The 21,546-nt window shown below is 37.9% G+C and overlaps 2 protein-coding genes across 4 annotated transcripts in view; both read left to right on the plus strand.

Annotated features, from left to right (window-relative positions):
• Window positions 1-8,307: 8,307 nt before the first annotated feature.
• Window positions 8,308-12,028, plus strand: LOC311278088 (E3 ubiquitin-protein ligase NEURL3-like). Its single transcript, XM_084388669.1, has 4 exons — window positions 8,308-8,386; window positions 9,004-9,516; window positions 11,442-11,588; window positions 11,675-12,028. Exons 1-4 carry the CDS (start codon window positions 8,368-8,370, stop codon window positions 11,848-11,850), a joined length of 855 nt encoding a protein of 284 aa, XP_084244795.1. The 5' UTR covers window positions 8,308-8,367; the 3' UTR covers window positions 11,851-12,028.
• Window positions 12,029-12,380: 352 nt separating this feature from the next.
• sorbs3 (sorbin and SH3 domain containing 3) overlaps window positions 12,381-21,546 on the plus strand; it is a 65,436-nt gene continuing 56,270 nt past the window's right edge. Inside the window, exons 1-2 of one of the 3 annotated variants that reach the window (XM_084388446.1) lie at window positions 12,381-12,427; window positions 16,192-16,350. The gene's annotated coding sequence lies outside the window, so the exon portion shown is untranslated. Of the gene's footprint in view, window positions 12,432-16,191; window positions 16,351-17,845; window positions 17,921-21,546 lie in introns of those variants that run through there. The other 2 variants (XM_084388445.1, XM_084388443.1) reach the window with 2 other exon arrangements.

Genomic DNA, 21,546 nt, shown 5'->3' on the forward strand with positions numbered 1-21,546 from the left:
CGGATGCTGACATCAATCCGACGTCGTTTTTTTGACGTCAAACTGACTTTCATCTCCGACCAAAATGCAACCCCTGCAACCAAAATCATCCCCTTAGTGACGTTACTACTTTCTAACTCAAGGACCATGACAGAATTGTAGTGGAGTAAAAAGTACGATATTTGTCTTTCAAATGTAGTGAAGTTAAAGTCAAAAGTTTCCAGAAGAAAATGATACTCAAGTAAAGTACAGATACTCAAAAAGTGTACTTAAGTACAGTACTCAAGTAAATGTACTTTGTAACTTTCCACCTCTGGCCAAAAGTAAAATTTTAACATTTAATTTAAAAATGATGGATGTTAATAGGGAGCTGGTCTTCTCTTCTGCTGTTCTAACAGCTTCTACTCTTCTGTAAAAGGCTGCAAGGATTTGATCCCATTCAGACACAAGAGCGTCAGTGATGTCTGATTTTGGACGATGTCCCTCAAGCATATCAAGATGCACTCTACTTTACATGTATGTTCATGGGCATAACTACTTGGTTTTATGCACCTGTTAGAAAAGGGTGTAGCTGGAATAAGGTTTTGGTATCTACACTTTTGGCCATTTATGTGTCCCTGTCTGAGGAAATTGACTCCGCAGGATGATTCATAGGTGCATTAACCAAGACTGAAAATGGCAATCGTAGAGCTTAAAAAACACTAAAGTAGAAAGTGTTATGGAATATGCACATTTTTTCTATTATAAATATGCCTTTTTGTGTATGAAGCAATTATGTATTGAAGTCAACCATAGTGGTAACCTTATATAATGGAAAGCAAGACACCAGAAGTTGTTGTTGTAAAATCATTTATTGAGAAAATTGTTTATAAAGAAAAACATACCACACTGAATCTTGTAAGCATTTATTAAGCATATGGCAGAGTAGAGAGAAATTGAAAATGTATTAGAAAGAGCTTTGCCAAAGAAAGAAGAAAAATGCAAGCAATACCATCTACGTGTTGCGGACGAGATACAGAATGCGTTGAAGAAAGGGTCCAGAAGATGGAGGACGAAGAAGCAAAAGCTTTAATGACCAAGTCCTTGGGGGTTTCCAGGAGGGGTTTACCTATGAACAAGTTTTTGGGAGTTTCCCGGAGGGAATTTCTGAAGATGTCAAAATGTTGATGGATTTTAAAAAGAGCTGGAATGACATGTCCAGTCAGACGCTGATTCACCAAGGATGGCCTCTCCGGTGTTAGATGCCTTGCCATTGTGCCTCATGAAGTTAAAAGCTTGTAAATTATTTGGTTTTGATTTACTTTTATTTCATATATTAGTACCTTTTATGTAAACTAGTTAACCTGTATTTAATAAAAAATATATATAATTGAAATTAAGAAGCTCACCTGCCATAAGTCTCTGTTTTACAAAAGATTGAGCTGAACTAACCACGGAGAAGTCTTCTGTAATCTAAATATCGTAAGTATGGAAATTCAAATGCTTATTATTTAGGACAGATTTGACTTACTTTACCTAACCTGAGAATAATTAAAATGAGGTAAAAGGTGTTTAAAATGACGCATCATAAAACAAAAGGTGTGTCATTAACCCTTAACAAGTAGAAGAAACAGTAGAGAAAGCACGCTTGTGTATATTGAATCGTGCATTAAGTCTTAAAGAGACAGCAGCCTAATATTTCTGCTTCAGTCTGTTTTTAATGTTAATCAAACAACAAAAGACAATGAAAAAAAATCACTCACTGCTCTTGACTGAAAAACTTTTGTAACTTTAATATGCATTCATCTGTTAATTGATACAGTGAAGACTATCCAGTATTATTTATTTTGTATTTAATTACTTTATTCACTGTCTACCTGAAAACTACTGTTAATTGTCTTTAATAATGTTTTAAATTTATATTAGTTAAGTTCGGTTTAGATGTGCTATTGAAATTGTGAATTTTCACTGCAGTGTTAGGTTTAGGTGTCATAACTGCCTGTTTTTGCCAAAACAGTTTCACGGCTGGTAAAAAATATTATATATATATATAATATAAAGTCACCGGCCATTGGCAGGTGTGGCAAAAAGATAGTTTGAGGCCCTATATGTCGCGTTTCTGTTTGTGTTTGGACTTTCTCTGTGTTCATTGTTCAGTTTCTAGCCACTCCTCCTTCATTAGTTCATTTGGTTCAGCTGTATCCTGTTAGTTACTATGGTTACTGTCATTAGGCGCGTTTCCATTACAGATTTGCGCAAAACTTTTGCGATTCTTTTCTAAATGTTGACAAAAAAACTATAGAGAGCCTAAGTCCCTCCCCTTCCGGTTGAACACCATGGGACCTTAATTCAGAAAAATATTGTCAATGGCCAGAGGCAACAAATATTTTGATCTCGTTTGAATTGTGCCCTGAATTACACTTATGATGTTTGTCAATTTAAAAGATACATTTTAAAGTCAAGAAAGTCGCAGTTTGATGTAAAATTGTTGAGGTATAAGACTGTGAAAATACGTAATTACAAAGACTACAAACCCAAAAGGCGCACATGTGACGTCAATACCTTTTCTCTCAATGAATGAAGCTAACTTTACTGAAGCTAACGTCTGTCATTTTTTCTATTGTCTTACGTTATAATCGTAACATTACGCCGTCATGCCTGAGTGTTTTGTACCAGACTGCACAGTGCACACATACGAGCAACGGTGACGTACATAGTGCGAGACGAGAGATGTAGTTCATTGAGCGATTTTCACATAAATCTAAATGTTACTCTTCTGTTTTATGACAAACTGCGACTTTCTTGACTTTCATAATTATCTTTTAAATTGACAAACATCATATGTGTAATGTTCAAAAAAAACCAAAAAAACCCCCACAAAAACATTAACAACAGCCATCATCATTGTCATTACATTACAACCATACTCCTGAGACCCTCTGTCCAGACTAAGTTCCTTCAGTCTTTCAGTCCAGATTAAGTGCCAAGTCCTTGAACACAGCCACTGTTCTCATAGCTTTTAAGTTTTTAGAAAACTCAATAGACTCAAAGTATATTTTCATTTCATGTTTAAATCTCAAAAAAAGAGGATTGCATTTAGAAAATTTACATTTGTGAATGTGAAATTTAGCTAACAGAAAAATAAGGTTTATAAAATAAATATCACTTTTCTTTTCACATTCATGAAAACCAAAAATTACATTTCTATATGTTAATTCAAAGTTAGGATTCACATTGATAAAATCACAAATGTCACACCAAAATGTCACTGTGAAAGAGCAGTTCCAAAATAAATGTAAAGCAGTCTCAGGTTTTTCTGAACAGAAAGAACAGAGGGTATCAATGTCATTCTTAAGTCTTTTGAGAAAGCACTTACCTGGGTAAAACCTATGAATTAATCTAAAGCTAATTTCTCTCGTTTTGTTAGTTATCAGGTATTTGTGAGGTAATGTCCAAACTTTTTTCCATGGAATATCACTTACAAAACCATTCCAATAAGAAATTACATAAGGCACAGAAACAGACCCCTCCTGAAACAAGACTCGAATTCTCTTATTGTTTTTGGATTTAGATGAAGAAAGGCATTGTTTACCTATAAATGTCTTACACAGATCCACTGAGCGACAAAGAGATCCTTTATAAAGCATGATAACTCCTTGTGGCACTGCATCAGCCACGACTCTTTTGGAGTAACAGGAATTCCATGCTTTACCAAGAACTCAGAATAATTACAAATTGAACCATTTTGATTGAAAAGTTGAGATACAAAAATAATTCCATTACTAACCCAGTTATCAAAGAAAAGAGATTTATGTTTATACAGTAGGTCCTTATTATTCCAAATTATATAAGAGTGAGGAGTAAATTTGTGTTTAAAGATGAGGGACCAAGCTAATAACATTTGCCTATGAAAATTTTTCATTATGCTATAATTACAGGTTAATAAGAATTTTAAACCCCCTAGTTTGGAAAAAATAACATTAGGGATCAAATTCCAGATGGATGCAGGCTTATTGATAAAGTTTTTTATCCAGTTTATTGTGGTGTTGTTTAAAGTGGTAAAATCAAGAAAGTTTAACCCCCCCTACTCTATAGTGTTCATAAGTACAGATTTTCTGACAACATGTCAGATTTTATTCTTCCAAACAAAGTTGAGGAGCATGGTATCAATTTTTTTAAGAATGGCGGTGTCAACACTCAAAGAAAGAGCAGCGTATGTTAACCGTGACAAGCCCTCAGCTTTGGCTAGTAAAATTCTTCCCTTTAATGACAGATCTCGCTGGAGCTGGAGCCATACAGTTTTTTCTGTGTAGCCTAGCCTACTCTCAATTAATGGATTAAAATTTACAGAGCATCTTTCTAGGTCATTTTTTGTTATAATAATACCTAAATATGATACCTGATCTCTAATTTGAATATTACAAATTTGTGATAAATTACACTCTTTGATGGACATGAGTTCACATTTCGAAAGGTTCAAGACTAAGCCTGAAGCTTTGGAGAATTGCTGGATATATTCTAGTGCTAACGGAACTTGATTAGCATCATGCAAAAAAAGAGTGGTATCATCAGCCAACTGACTGATGAGTATCTGTTTGTCAGCAATAGAGATACCACAAAGACCACTATTAGAAACATAAGATAGAAATATCTGGGAAACTAGTAAAAACAGATAAGGGGATATTGGACCATTAACGACCCTTTAACTTGTGAGCGGCACATGTATATGGGGTGTTTCTGGGTGTTTCTCCCTCATTTCTGCTTCGAGGTCTTGATTGTGGCATTTATTTGAGGTTTAGAATCCATTATTCCTGTAATTCTCTTGTCTTATATGAATTTAATAAAGAACTCTGTCTCGTATTCTGTCCAAACATACCGCGTCATCTACGTCAGGTCAGGTGACCTGTAAATGCGCAAAAAACTGTTTCCATTGCAGTTTTGCGAAATAATTCTTTTTCGAATTGACTGAAAAACCACCTCATGCGAGCGTAAACTTTTTTTTTTTTTTTTTTGCGATAAATGGGAGTTTTTGCAAAATTGACTTGTTTCCATTGGGCGTATTTTCAATTCGCAATTTCAATTTGCGCAATTTGAAGGGTAATGGAAACGCGGCTATTGAGTTCATTTGCCCCAGCTGTTCTCTGTGTATTAAAGCCCTCTGTTTCTAAAGTCTTCCTTAGTATCCCTATCAAATGGTGGTTATCATGAGATTAGTGAATGATTGAATGAGTAAATTATATCATAAATGTATAAACACTCAAAATGAAATTGAAATACAACTGTGTTTTTGTTGTTGACTGCTTTGCAAAGCTCTTGAGCTTTAAACCCACCAAAGAGCAAAACACAAGCTAAAATTGTCAGGTTTTGAGTAGGTGAAAGGAGTGAGGACTCAAGTGCAGAACAATGGGTCTTTATTAATAATAAAAATAAAACAAAATGCAAACAAAAACTACCCCGAGGGGGAGGGGATGACTTGACTTTACTTGACTTGACTTGACACAACAGGGTATTACGATGACGAACCAGCACAGAACTGCAAACACAGGGAGAATAAATATGGAGAGCAGATAACGAGGGAGGACAGGTGGGGCAAATGAATCAATAATCAGGTAACAAGATTGGTGGGGTTAGACAATGACAGGAGAACAGATGGCACAAGGAAACATGACAATCAATTCAACACATTCACCAGCCATGTGCCACAAGAAAACATGAAAGCACGCAGCCAGTGAAAAACACAAGCTGCATGTGCATGCAACACAACACAAGACAAAACATGACATGAAAACACAGGAAACAAGACACACAGACAAGACAAAACAGGAGTGTCAGGGCTGTGACAGTGACAGAACCCTGAAAAAAGTGCCCTTGATCCAGGAAATAGCCCTACTTTTAGAAAAACTGGAATTGCACAAATGGCTCATTGAAATGTCTGAATGGCAAAGTGAATAACACTCAATTGATCGAGTTATACACATTGCTTGTCCAGTGTATTTGTTAATTTCTGCATTCACAGTCAAGAAATGACAAAAGTTTATTGAATTACAAAAATATATGACAAGAATGAAACACAAAAGCAAAAGAGTAAAAGTGAAAGTAAACTGGTGCAACAATAGTCAGCAACACATCTGTCCCATTTCCCGAGTCGTATCCGACTCTTGGTCATTCAATGGTCATCTCTTGCCATACGTGAGGGACTGAGTGTTCTTGGCAATGATTTTTCCAGGTATTTTCCCAATCATCCCCATTACAACCCCCCACCCAGTGACCAATAATGTAATAAACTGTACAGGGGTCAAGTTATTAGCGATGCCACTGATTGTCAATATTGTGGATTATCTTCTTTTTTTTTTTACCCTAATCTGGCAACGTATCCCCGGGGTTACAGACTATTCAAAATGTGGCACACAACAGCCTGAACAATATATAACTTAAGACAATGTTCACAATTAATATTAGCAGTTGTATTGCTTTAGTTGCTTTACTCAAGAAAAGTAATTTTAATATGTAACTACTTTCCGCAAAGTCAGAATGTTCAGCTCCATGGGCGGACATGGGTCAGACTGACAAAATGCCCACAGAAAATGTAACAATTTTAAAGTCATGTGACCCAGATACTCAAAACAGTTACTCAAGGCACTTATCTTCCAATCACTTCCTCTTAAATGTGTCTCGGTGTCGCTACAAATCAAAGGGTGATCGGGCCTTTTCTGTCGCTGGACCCAAGCTTTGGAATGGTCTCCCGTATCATGTGAAGTCTGATCCTTCATAAGTTCGGTATTTTACACTTAAAGCCCTGTTTTCAGATCGTTTCTGATGAAATACAATGGTTAAGATTGAAATTTGGCCCGAGAATTTTCGGTTTCTGTGGTATCACCCCCCCACCTGCACAATGGTTGTATAGGTGCACTGGAACAATCCTTCCTAAAACGCATTAAACTTTCGTTTACAAAGACGTGAAACTCACCGAGTGGTCAGGGGTGTTCACTGATATGCTCACACAAAAATCGCTGCAAAAGATGCTTTCCAACAGGTTTTATCGTAGTTTTTGTCCAACTCCATTGACTTGTATTGGATGTGCTGTGAGGTACGGTATTACTCCGCCGGTTGGGCTCAACTGGGCTGGAGTGTCTATTATTCAAGCTCTCAACGGAAGAATGTACGGGTGTGAGGCGTTTGGAAAAATAGGTCCACAGTTTTACAACGAATGGTAAAACACCTGTTGGAAAGCATCTTTTGCAGCGATTTTTGTGTGAGCATATCAGTGAACACCCCTGACCACTTGGACACTTTATCAAAACATGCTCGACTGTTTCAGGAAGATCACATCTGACACAACATCCAGATTCAGCTTTTCCAGTCATGTAGTGACTGGTTAATAAGAGCAGAGTGCCCAATTTCTGAGATGTGATATTAAGCTATCTTCCCTTCTATTCCCAAAACCTCTCCTCTCGTTCCCAACTATTCTCTGAATATTATATAGATGTCGTCCTTTATTTTCACTGTCCCGTTTTCTTTGCCACATATCCTTTAATTAGCCCTTTTATTTCCAATTTACTCATTAGAACATTTAACTCTAAGTTTGAGTGTTTTAATGCTTGTTTTGCTTTTTGGTCCACCACTTCATTTCCTTCTACCCCTATATGAGCAGGTATTCTTACTAATAAAATAACTGTTCTTGTTTGCTGTATTCTGAACAAACGTTGTAAAATCTGATAATCTATCTGATGATTTCCCACTCTTTAAACTTGAAAATGCTGCAAAAGAGTCTGAACATAATATGACCAGGTATTTGGTCTCTGCACCCACTGAAGAGCCAGCAATATTGCAAGCATTTCTGTTGAATAGACTGATATTAGTTGTTCTTTTTGCTATTTTGTTCCTAAATCATGTACACTGCTGATGCTGTATGTCCTGTTTCATGATCTTTAGATCCGTCTGTATATAACTGAATAACTGATACATATTTCTGAACCAAATATTTACTATTGTATCTTTAGGTTATTAGCTGTTTTAGCATTTATACTCACTAGAAGTTGAAAGTCAACTACAGGCATTGGGTATAGCATTGCTAGCAATCTTGCATTACTATTAGACAAAAATAAATAAAATACCCAAATACTTTCTTTTGCTTACCAGTTTATACGTACAAAAAACGAATGGATTACTAAATATCTCAAATTTTCCGAGCAGTTATTGCTGTCATTTTAGTGCCGACTGCCGAGGAATAGTAGTCATCCTCAAATAAAACTTTCCAGGGCTCCGCCCCTAGTCACTCCTTCCAATAGTATCCTCGTGTTTAGGTGCAAACCACAACACATGCATTTAAAGAGCAACAAATCCCCCATACTTAGATATAGAAACGAATGTAGCCTGCAGAAGATATCAGGAGCTGCTTAAGAAAACAGGATGACAGAGAAAACGAAAGGTAAGAAGATGACACTAGAGCCAAATTGTAAATTTTCAACAATATAATTTAATGAAAAAGCAATATGTCAAGCTTAAAAATAGTTATGTTGGTAGGCTATTTACATTTTTTTAATTAGCAAGTTTCTAAATGTAATTTATTTTTGTTTTAAGAACGTTAACCAACCAATTAGTTTACAGTAATTTATACAATAAAATTGTCAATAAATAAATAGATTATATTATGCGTCAATAATATAAAATTATTATTTACCGTGCAACATTGTAGAATCTGAGCTCGATAATAATGTGCGTAACGTGATGCTTGAAACGAAACTGTCCAAAATAGTGATTTTGACAGTTGAGCAGCGGCGGCCTCTAGTGGCTATAAAGCGCTATTGCCGTCAGTGAGTTGAACAGCTGGAACGACTAAGTTCGCAAATCGGTTCTTTTGAACCGAACAAAGAACCAGTTAAATTATTTTGCAAATTACTGTACAGTGGCCTACATGTATTGCGTTTTTAAGTATTTGCGTGTATTGCAAAAAAGACAAATGAATCATAACAGAAATGTCCACAACACACCGCGTGGTCACTTAGATATGAATTTCAAATGACAAACCCTTTATTTCTTTTCCAGAGAAAGTGAAGTGCGTGTGTCACGCGCACGGGAGCCTGAGAGCGATTTGTTTCCACTCAGAAGTGAAGGGTCCTCTGATAACGCTGAGTGACGGGGGTCGTCGCGTCACCAGGGACAGTTCATCATTCTGCCACGGACTGACGTTCAGCGGGCGACAGGTGAAGATACAGGAGAAAGTTTGCCTGAGAGTCGTCAAGCACTGCGTGCGGCGTTGGCACGGAGCACTGCGGGTTGGATTCACGCATATTTTACCCGAGCAGACAACTTTACCCCCTCTGGCCATCCCAGACTTGACCCAATCTCCACTGTTCGCGGCGGCGGTGGTTCCCGTGGGCATTTGTCGCCCTGGCTCAGAGATTCAGTTCTGGTTGAAGAAGAACGGCTGTCTGCGCATACGGAGCTCTGATGGCAGAACACAGACAGAGCAAACCACACAAACCGCTCTGAACGCCAAGTGGCCCGTCTGGGCGATGGTGGACGTCTATGGACAGACCACGTCAGTGATGATGCTTGGTGAGGCTTCTGATGTATCATTTGTGTTCTGAGGGCATAACAAAGGTTTTTTTTTTTTTTTTTTGTCGAAAAAAGCTGGTTATTTTTGTTCTATATTTTGTGCTACATTTTGATTACTTCCAAAAAATATACTGTAGTAGCACAAAAATAACCTGATTAGGATCTCATTCATCATTGCACCGCCATAACACTTTCTGTTAGAAATAGGCAAGTATTTTTTTATTTTCTTTTATTTACTTTTTGATTATATATATATATAGTGGGTACAGAAAGTATTCAGACCCCCTTAAATTTTTCACTCTTTGTTATATTGCAGCCATTTGCTAAAATCATTTAAGTTAATTTTTTCTTCCTCATTGTACACACAGCACCCCACATTGACAGAAAAACACAGATTTGTTGACATTTTTGCACATTTATTAAAAAAGAAAAACTGAAATATCACATGGTCCTAAGTATTCAGACCCTTTGCTCAGTATTTAGTAGAAACACCCTTTTGATCTAATACAGCCATGAGTCTTTTTGGGAAAGATGCAACAAGTTTTTCACACCTGGATTTGGGTATCCTCTGCCATTCCTCCTTGCAGATCCTCTCCAGTTCTGTCAGGTTGAATGGTAAACGTTGGTGGACAGCCATTTTCAGGTCTCTCCAGAGATGTTCAATTGGGTTTAAATCAGGGCTCTGGCTGGGCCATTCAAGAACAGTCACGGAGTTGTTGTGAAGCCACTCCTTCGTTATTTTAGCTGTGTGCTTAGGGTCATTGTCTTGTTGGAAGGTGAACCTTCGGCCCAGTCTGAGGTCCGGAGCACTCTGGAGAAGGTTTTCGTCCAGGATATCCCTGTACTTGGCCGCATTCATCTTTCCCTCGATTGCAACCAGTCGTCCTGTCCCTGCAGCTGAAAAACACCCCCACAGCATGATGCTGCCACCACCATGCTTCACTGTTGAGACAGTATTGGACAGGTGATGAGCAGTGCTTGGTTTTCTCCACACATACCGCTTAGAATTAAGGCCAAAAAGTTCTATCTTGGTCTCATCAGACCAGAGAATCTTATTTATCACCATCTTGGAGTCCTTCAGGTGTGCTTTCATGTGTCTTGCACTGAGGAGAGGCTTCCGTCGGGCCACTCTGCCATAAAGCCCCGACTGGTGGATGGCTGCAGTGATGGTTGACTTACTACAACTTTCTCCCATCTCCCGACTGCATCTCTGGAGCTCAGCCACAGTGATCTTTGGGTTCTTCTTTACCTCTCTCACCAAGGCTCTTCTCCCCCGATAGCTCAGTTTGGCCGGACGGCCAGCTCTAGGAAGGGTTCTGGTCGTCCCAAACGTCTTCCATTTAAGGATTATGGAGGCCACTGTGCTCTTAGGAACCTTAAGTGCAGCAGAATTTTTTTTGTAACCTTGGCCAGATCTGTGCCTTGCCACAATTCTGTCTCTGAGCTCTTCAGGCAGTTCCTTTGACCTCATGATTCTCATTTGCTCTTAAATATATGAGTGTCACAGCAAAGGGTCTGAATACTTAGGACCATGTGATATTTCAGTTTTTCTTTTTTAATAAATGTGCAAAAATGTCAACAATTCGGTGTTTTTCTGTCAATGTGGGGTGCTGTGTGTACAATAATGAGGAAAAAAAATGAACTTAAATGATTTTAGCAAATGGCTGCAATATAACAAAGAGTGAAAAATTTAAGGGGGTCTGAATACTTTCCGTACCCACTCTATATAATTTAATTTAATTAGTATCTTAACATGTTAACTTTGACCACTCTAAAAATACATTAGGTAAAATCTTCTTCTTTCTTTCAAGATTTCACAGAACCTTTGTGGCCCTGAGGCTTAAGCAAACCAGGGACATAAATATATGCCTAGTTCTTTTTTCCCCTGCCTAACAGTGTATGTGATCTGTGTATCCGCGTTATAGGCTCCAAAAAGAGACGTTGCATCTTCACCAGGAGGTCCTGTCCTGCTCTCACACACATCAAACACACTGAAGATAAAGAAATGCTACAAATAAAGAAGGAGAAAATGAGCATGCTGGAGCAGAGAGACCCTAATCTCGTCAACACAGGTAAGAATCTCATAAGTGCATGACAGTCATTGCATGATCGAGTACATGTAGTTTCAGCACCTCATCTCTTCTCTTTTCCCCCTCAGATCATGAAACTCCTGACTGTGAGGAATGTGTAGTGTGTTACAGTGATGTGGCAAACATTCGTTTGAGCTGTGGTCATAAATGTGTTTGTACTCCGTGCGGCATGAGGGTGTTCATAACGTTTGGGACCTGTCCTCTGTGTCGTCATCCCTTGGGTTCCTTACAACCATATGACTAGTTTTCATCCCATTTAAACTGGTTCGTTGAATGTATTTTGTACAATTAATTTCAGAATTGCTTTAATGTACAAATCTATCACTGCACTGTGGAAATGTTTTTTTTTTTTTTTTATTCTCTCTAATTGCACTATTTCTCATTTGTAAATTATTTTACATTCTAATTATTTATGAATATACTTGCAAAAAAAAAAGAAAAAAAGTAAATATGTATGTAATATGATTTAAAAATATATGTATGTATTGTAAATATGTATATATGTAATATGAACAATGTTTTTACGTTTTTTTACATATGTTTTATGTTTGAACAATTTTGTATTAAATGCATTTTATGTAAACAGTTTGTAGGACTGACTTTTTATTCTCAGTTATTCGTCACCTCACAAAGCGTAATGTCTTGCACTACTGAACATTTCCGCCAGGTGTCAGTATTGTGTAGGAAAACAAAAACTCCCAACAACATAGAAGAAAGACAAAAGTTTGATTAGCCATTATTCTAATCCTAATTCTTAACAACGCTCATGTTCAACATTTAATATGTAAGGCTAAGTGCAGGAGAAGTCGTCTACATATAAAGTGGGTGAGCTTTTTCCTTTAAAATAGTCGTTGAAAATAGTCAGGAAGGGTGGGGAAGAGGAATTACGGATTTGGGCGTGAGAAATGCAGTGTGTAGGCTAATAAGAGAAAGTGCTATATTTGGTTTCGTTTGTTTGCATGTTGGCTGGCTGTTAGATATTAAAGTCTAATAGTTAACACTATAGTTTTCTTTTAATTTGACTGAATATGGAGAAATACTGAATAAATAAGGAGGAATTGTCAACATTGTGATACATGACATTTCAACCTTAAAATATCAAAATACGGTAGTACCGGGGCTGGTTGACACACATGGAAGTTTAGACAAGGTCTAGTTTTTGAGTTTTTATTTGCACTATAGCAGTTGGTTTATTATTTTCAAACATCTAGTTCAAAACCCTCTTAAATTAGAATAACATTTGTGAATCATGTCCTACAAACAAAAATTCCAGTATCATATTTTTCTTTTCGCTGCTGGGTTAAAAGTGAACTTAATAAAACCACACTGACCTTCACACAACAGTCAGCTATATCAGAAAAAAATAAATGTTCAAAATTAAAGATTAAAAGTGCGTTCTCAGGGCAAGACTTTTCCCACAAATGTTTAGGCCTAGCTAGTATTAAAGGTATATGTATTTTAATTGCATATACAATTATCATTCATTCGGTCAAATGGATTTAATATAAACTGATAAACTGGGGCATATATTTGTCAGAAATATAACCAAATTTATAGAATTTAACGAATTATATTTTGCAGAACATGTTCACACTTTTTAAGTGTCCGTAAGTGTTTTAGAATCTGTATTGTTATTTATTTATTTAATATTTGCATTAACGAGCAGTTGAACAGATAGCATTAAAGGGATACTCCACTTTTTTCGGAAATATGCTCATTTTACATCTCCCCCAGAGTTAAACAGTTGAGTTTTACCGTTTTAGAATCCATTCAGCCGATCTCCGGGTCTGACGGTACCACTTTTAGCATAGCTTAGCACAGATCATTGATTCTGATGAGTCCAGTAGCATTTCTTTCAAAATGACCAAAGAGTTTAAATATTTTTCCTATTTAAAACTTGACTCTTCTGTAGTTAAACCGTGTACTAAGATCGACGGAAAATGAAAAGTTGCGATTTTCTAAGCCTATATGGCTAGGAACTACTCTCATTCCAGCGTAATAATCAAGGAACTGTGCGGCTGTACCATGGGTGCAGCAGGCGTAGTGATATGACGCAGCGCCTGAAAATAGGTCTAATAGGTTAGACAAACTTAGTCCCGGTCACGTTGGAAGAAGTTACCGAGCTGGGGACTATTTTCAGGCGCTGCGTCATATCACTACGCCTGCTGCACTCATGGTACAGCCGCACAGTTCCTTGATTATTACGCCGGAATGAGAGTAGTTCCTAGCCATATAGGCTTAGAAAATCGCAACTTTTCATTTTCCGTCGATCTTAGTACACGGTTTAACTACAGAAGAGTCAAGTTTTAAATAGGAAAAATATTGAAACTCTTTGGTCATTTTGAAAGAAATGCTACTGGACTCATCAGAATCAATGATCTATGCTAAGCTATGCTAAAAGTGGTACCGTCAGACCCGGAGTTCGGCTGAATGGATTTTAAAACGGTAAAACTCAACTGTTTAACTCTGGGGGAGTTGTAAAATGAGCTTATTTCCAAAAAAAGTGGAGTATCCCTTTAAAGTGGCCGGTGATAAGATGGTGTATGATGAACCAAAACATTATGACCACCTACCTAATATGCTGTTTGTGCTCCACCTACTGCTAAAACAGCTCCGCCCCACCGAGGCATGGACTCTAGTCTAGACCCTGTAGGTGTCCTGTGGTATCTGGTACCAATACCTTAGCAGCAGAACCTTCAAGTCCTGTAGCGATGTGCAGCCGCTGTGGATCGAACTTGTTGGTCCAGTACATCCCACAGATGCTTAATTGGATTGAGATCTGGGGAATTTGAAGGCCGGGGCAATACCTTGAACTCTTCATCATGTTCCTCAAACCATTCCTGAACATTGTGTGGCAGGGTGCATTATCATACTGAAAGAGGCCACTTCCACGAGGGAACACCAGTGTCATGACGGGGTGTACCATGTACCTGGTCTGGAACAATGTTGTGGGTTGCTTCCACATGAATGGCCAGACCCAGGGTTTCCAAGCGGAACATTGGCCAGAGCATCACACTCCCTCCATCGGCTTGTCGTCGTCCCACGGTGCATCCTGGTGCCATCACTTCCCCAGGTAAATGGCGCGCACATACATGGCCCTCCACGTGATGTAAATGAAAATGGGACTCATTGGACCATATGACCTTCTTCCACTGCTCCAAGGTGTAGTTCTGACGCTCGTGTGCCCATTGTAGGCACTTTTGATGGTGGACACTCTGATTGGTCTGTGACTTGTGCCATAGCAGACCTTCTGTTGGCTCGGACCAGACAGGATAGCCTTCGTTGTCCTCATGCATCGATGAGCCTTGGGGGCCCAACACCCTGTCACCGGTTTGTGGTTTGTCCCTTCTCAGACCACTGTTGGTAAATTCTCAGCACTGACTGAGAGCAACCCACAAGCCTTGCCATTTCAGAGACACTCTGACCCAGTCGCCTTGCCATAACAATTCGGCCCTTGTCAAAGTCGCCCACGTCTTTATTTCTGCCCATTTCTCCTGCATCCAACGCATTGATTTCGAGAACTGATTGTTTGTTTACCATCTACCCAGACACTGACATGTGAGCTTGTTAGGAGGTGATCAACCATATTCGCTTGACCTGTGACTGGTCATAATATTTTGGCTCATCAATTGTTACCGTTTAACCATTTGTTACCTTGGAATATTTTTGTGTTTCCATTTTTACTGCGCAAGTATAGCAGAAAAAGCTTCAAAATAGGTTGTTTAATGGCCATTGTGCCATCGTGACAACTTGCATAGTGTCACAACAACATGCCCCACAATTGGAGAATGTTTTTGCTAAATTAAAATATAAGCATATGTTCAATGAACTATGTTTTTTTACTGGGCAATAATGGCAGAAGTGTTCAACGGTTTGTCCAAGTGTTGGGTACATCAGATCATCAGAATGAATCTGAAACTCACAGAAGGTCAGCGAAATATTTACTTAATTCTAATGGAAATCTTTTGTACGTTTTCTTGTATAGAGTGGTGCAGGTTTGACATCAGAACCTGGAAGACTAATTCATTTGCTGCTGATTCCTTTGAGATTTTCCTATTGGGATTTATATATTTTATGTAAGAGTAAAATAAAGCCTGTGGTAAACATAACTTGACAATACTTTGACGTTTTGTTTTGCAACATATAGCACACTGCACACACTCACTCCCCAAGCTATCTTATCTGGTTACTTATTAAAAAAGTATGTTTTCAAAAATGCATCAAAATTGCGTTTTCACTATGGTTGTAGAACAAAATGTTTAATGTGTTATTTTACACACTAACCGAAAAACCCCATTATGAAACCCCATAGAAAAACCGCAAAGGAGCCATTGGCGAATTAGTCTTCCGGGTTCTGATGTCATACATGCACCCCTCTATAACTTGTTCCAGTTGGCTTGTGCAGTGAGTCCAATGAGTTGGTTATCAGCATAAAATTACATTTACAGTAACACCCCAGAAATCTAATTATACGAGTGGGAAATTCATAAAAAATTAGGGGGAGGAGAATGGCGTAGTGAGCAGTATGTGACCTTTGATTGTTGATCACGTTATCTGACTGTTAAATATTTATTTTGGATGGCAGAACAGAGCTTGAGGAAGAAGAAAAGAAGTGAGGAAAGGCTTACTAAGCCATTGAGTCAAAGCCGAGTGGGGTCTCTGAGTGAACTGAAGATTGCGCTTAAAGGCTGCTCAGCTTGATGAAGAAAACAAACATCCTCATCATCAGCAGACGTGCAGCACGGTAGGTGTCCTTGGCTCACTATTAAACGGTTCCTCCAGTATTTTTGGTCTGAATGTCTTACAATGGTTGATTTACCCTAAACTACCATTCAAAAGTGCAACTATATAGTTGCAGTGATTTCCCATCTAGAATGACAGTCTTTTTGTGACTCATTCAACCACTCATTACATACTGTTGTGAGATATCAGAGATATAAGGAAAGGAAGGTGGTTTAGGTAAATAAGGATGAATGATCTCATCCACATCAAACCGCCTTTACCTGAAATAAGACTGTGATAAAGGGTTCTTCGGAAGTGTGCATTACAAAACAGTACTTTTAATGAGTCACTGTGTGTAATAATTAGTTTCCAAAGAATTATTTCCAACAAGTTCTCAGAATAAAAAGCAAAGCTGTCATTGGTTTACAGTTTATGCTCAATTTTACAGTTAACCTCAGCTCTGTACACATTTGAACAAAAATAGCTCATCAAAAGAGGCATGTTTTAACATCACCATATGCTGATTACTCATTTTGTGTATATCAGTGCTGGTTTAAACAGTATTGCCAGTGGAATATTTTTTACAACCAAAAAGAATTGTTCAACAAAAATAAAAATTCTGTCGCTGTTTACCTTCATAAGTAAATGAATAACACTGAAATTTAAGATCTTTACTGATAATCTTCCAACTGCGAATGGATTGAGTCCAGTGATTTTTACACAGTTCATTGCCACTTCAAAGAAAGCAGGCGGATGTCAAGATTTTCTCTTTATGCAACCATAGACAGTAATTTGAAATGTGTTTTTTAGGTTGATGTTAATATAGAGTGTCTCATTTTAACCGGTCAGCCCAGTAGTTTAAGTATCCTCTAATTTAATGGACATAAGTGGTCACAAAACCTCATTGCCTGTGGAAATAGTCAGAAAGCATGTTGCGTGGCTGAACTGGAAGGACATAGTGATGTTATTTGATTGTCTCATGCTCTAGCAGAGGGCACATCTTCAATTCAATTGACATGTTTTGCGTTATTAGTATTACTCAGGCACTGACAGTATGACTGGAATAAAGGAAGCCCCAAGGCTGTGTTCGGTTGAATGACAGAAAAGACATGAAGGCATGAGATAATTGTATGTCAGAGAGAGAGAGAGAGAAAGTGATGATCTGTCCTCAAGTGAACAATGAGCTGATGTATTTGCAGATCAAACATGCCGTCTGTGTGTGTGGGAAGGGAAATGCACTCATTTGTTCTTTTGATTTTAACACACAAGAGGGTGTTTCTCCTCAGCCTGCATGGGACTTTCTATTATTTCCAGCTGTGCATGTGTGTGTATATGTATGTGAGTATGGGATGGAAACTATTACGGAGCTTTGGACTCGTTAGACACAGAGAGTTTCATGTATGATCCTGGCTTGCCCAGAATGGTGTATTACACACACACACACACACACACATACACACACACACAAAGGCTGAGTCACAGAATCGGAGTAAATTGCAAACGCCCTCCCAGCAAAAACAGAGCTGGCTGTAATCTGTTCCCTCTCTCTGCTTCTTTCTGTGCTACTCATTCCAGGGAAACATCTCCTCACGGTAAATACGCCTCTTTCAATTCTCTTCAAACTTCATGACTCTCTTTTACTCAACAGTATGCTTCTGTTCTGTTTTGAAGTAAATATTTAGATGATCTTGAACATGAAACACCGATAAACCTTTCTGTCACTTTCCTTCTTGCTGTAACATTTGTGGAGACGCATGCTTGACGGTTTACACCCAGGGAGTGAAATTCACACCCACCAGCCATCAAATGTTGGTACTTTGTGTGAATTGGCTGGTAATTTCGCTTAGTAGCCTGTAAGACATCTTATTCTGCTAAAGTGATTGGTACTAATGTTGACCAAAAACTGATCCACTTGGGTCAGCGACAGTGTGAATGCAAAGTTGTAATATTATAATTTGCTGTTAGAGGTGTTGTCCCATGGGAAGCTGTTGAGCCTGATCTGCTAGATTCCTGTCAGACTGTGTTTCCTGTCATAGCCTACTACTTCCCCGTCTGACAGGTTGACAACGGTCATTTATTCATAAGGTAGATACAGTTGGCAAGGAGGCCTTGTCCACAACGTGGGGGAAAACAAATTTACTCATTTAAGGAAAAATGACTAGATATTTTCAATATTTCTGGTTTAAAATAACAGGTTTTTTTTTGTTTGTACGTCAAAATTCAGAACTTATTTTTTGCCAATGAAATTGGATGCTAAAAGAAGACAGTCAGTGACAGGATGATAAGATATGCAGATGGAATCGCACATCTCAACATGTGCATGTCAGAAGCTGGTTTGACTTTTTTTAAAGATAAAAGTGAAAAGTAATTAAATGGGAAATAGATAAGTGTCAGAAAATGACTTTTTACAGCGAAACCCTTGTTACTGTTAATTAAAACTAAAACTTAAAAAAAAAAATTCATTTAAAAATAAAATAAATATATATGAATATTATAAAAAAAATGTCATGACAACTATCAGAGTGTGATAATGTATATGACAATGTTGATATGTTTGGTCTTGGTGGAATAGATCTGCTATGCCGCTGCTGTTGGTTATTGCTGCTGCTGCAGAGCAAGTACATGACTTGCTACTGCCATTAAATACACAACACACTGCTGTGAGCAAGCATGACATGCTGCTGCTGTAAAATAGCATACACGAATTACCCGTAGCAGATCTGTACAGGTGGAGCTGGGGAAGGTGGAGGGCTTCTAAAAGGGCGTTGCAAACTTCTATGGGCAGTTGCTGACCAAGTACTTGAAAGTTGAGCAGCAAGCAGCTCATTGGCTACTGATACAGCAGAAACCAATCAGCTGTGCCCTACAGAGAAGTCAAGTCAAGTCAAGTCAAGTATATTTGTATAGCGCTTTTCACAATACAGATTGTATCAAAGCAGCTTCACAGTATTAAATTAAAATAATACAACAAGGTTTGTTTCTAGTGGAATTTATTGATAAAATCAAATTAGATATCCCCAGAATATCCCCAACTGAGCAAGCCAAAGGCAACAGTGGCAAGGAACCGAAAAACTCCATCAAGTGACCTAATAGTGTCCTAAAACTCCATCAGGTGACCCAATGGAGAAAAAAAAACCTTGGGAGAACCCAGGCTCAGTCGGGGGCCAGTTCTCCTCTGGCGTTTATTAACTAGAGGCCGGATTGTAATTTGAACTGTAAGATTAAAAATATTATATGAATGCCTGGCTGAAGAGATGCGACTTTAATCTAGTTTTAAACTGGGAGAGCGAGTCTGAGCAACGAACAGTATCAGGAAGGCTATTCCAGAGTTTTGGAGCTAAATGTGAAAATGCTCTCCCTCCTTTGGTGGTTCTGGATATCCTAGGTATGACCAAAAGCCTTGAATTTAGTGATCTTAAAGAGCGCGATGGATTATAGGGCGATAGAAGATCCGTTAAATAGACTGGAGCTAAGCCGTTTAGGGCTTTATAAGTCAGTAGCAATACCTTGTAATTAATACGGAACTTTATAGGTAACCAATGCAGTGATGATAAAATCGGTGTTATATGATCATATTTTCTTGATCTAGTAAGAACTCTAGCGGCGGCATTTTGGACTAACTGTAGCTTGTTAATTGAGGATGCAGGACAACCGGCTAATAAAGCATTACAGTAATCTAGTCTCGAGGTCATGAATGCATGAACTAACTTTTCTGCATCAGAAACTGATAGCATATTACGTAGCTTAGCAATGTTTCTAAGGTGGAAAAAGGCGGTTTTTGTAACATATGAAATATGATTTTTGAAAGACAGGTTGCAATCGAGTATAACACCCAGGTCTTTTACTGTAGAGGATAAAGTAACAGGACATCCTACTATATTAAAGTTGTATTGCGAGAGGTTTTGTGGGCGGTTTTTTGAACCGATAAGTAGTACCTCTGTTTTGTCTGGATTTAATAAAAGAAAATTATGCGTCATCCAATCTTTTATATCTTTAACACACTCTGTCAATTTGGATAATTTAGCGTTTTCATCTGGCCGTGATGAAATATATATTTGAGTGTCATCAGCATAACAATGGAAACTAATTCCATGTTTCCTTATAATATTTCCAAGTGGCATCATATATACTGAGAATAATAGAGGGCCTAACACAGATCCCTGCGGCACTCCATAGAACAATGTGGATTTCAAGTATATTGAGTTAATCACCTCTCAGCCTGCGGCATCTAGAGTTTAATGACAGAACTTTGTATAAATATTAGATACAAAACTTAAATGAAAATTAAAAATGTTGGCAACGGAGATACATTTTTTTTTAATTGCTCAAATTAATAAAACTAAATCTGAAATAAAATAAACCAAAGCTAAATAGAATTATGTATAAAAAAACTAAACTAAAAAGCACAACAAAAATATTAATTATTTGCCTAAAATTAAAATGACAACTGAAATCTGAAAGCTAATTTTAAATATTAATAAATAATAGTATATACTGCACAGTAAATAATACCAAAATAACATACTAATAATAATCAAAATAATCATTTTATAAACATAATTGTCAATTATCACACAATCATGTAATTATCATACATAATTCATCTGTTGAAAAAAATAGTTTTTTATTTATTTGATTTTTTAGATAGAATAGTATATATGTTGGACGAAGGTGAAATGGGAGAGAGAGGACCATGAGCTTGGATTTGAACTGTGGTCGCCTGAGGTGCGATTATGCTACAGTACATGTCCAAAAGCTGCTGATATTTCTCTTCTTTTTCCTCATAGAAATGGGGTAACTATAACCGTGATTTTTTTCCCCTACGCTAAACCAGTCCATGTCTCCACTGAAGTCTGTGTCTATTGAAGCATCACATGGATGTGCTATCTGGAGCATTGTCTGTTGCTGTTGTCATTTCGTAGATTTGAGGCTGCTTGAATTTGATTGGTATAGGCTGTAGTTCTTGCACTTGTTTTAGTATCTTGCACATTTAATGCACAGTAGCCACCCCTTGTTCCAGAAGATTCAAATGTTGAAGTCACAAAGCAATCAATCCATTTTAATTGAGTGTTATATTTCAGCAGTGCGGTCTGAGACTTGTCAAGAGTAAATATTTACCATCGTGGTGAACTTAGTTTCCTCTTACGCAACACTGAGTCATGCTGATAATCAGCAGTGGTTAGCTGCCATTCACAGTATCTCTTAAGCCCTTGGTTAT

The sequence above is a fragment of the Rutilus rutilus genome (assembly GCF_951802725.1).
Source record: "Rutilus rutilus genome assembly, chromosome: 19".
NCBI lineage: Eukaryota > Metazoa > Chordata > Actinopteri > Cypriniformes > Leuciscidae > Rutilus > Rutilus rutilus.

Excerpts from the sequence above, each read along its gene's own strand:
- LOC311278088 (XM_084388669.1), top strand. Across the intron at positions 9,517-11,441 it reads CACGTCAGTGATGATGCTTG|GCTCCAAAAAGAGACGTTGC; the intron begins GTGAGGCTTCTG and ends TCCGCGTTATAG. Across the intron at positions 11,589-11,674 it reads CCCTAATCTCGTCAACACAG|ATCATGAAACTCCTGACTGT; the intron begins GTAAGAATCTCA and ends TTTCCCCCTCAG.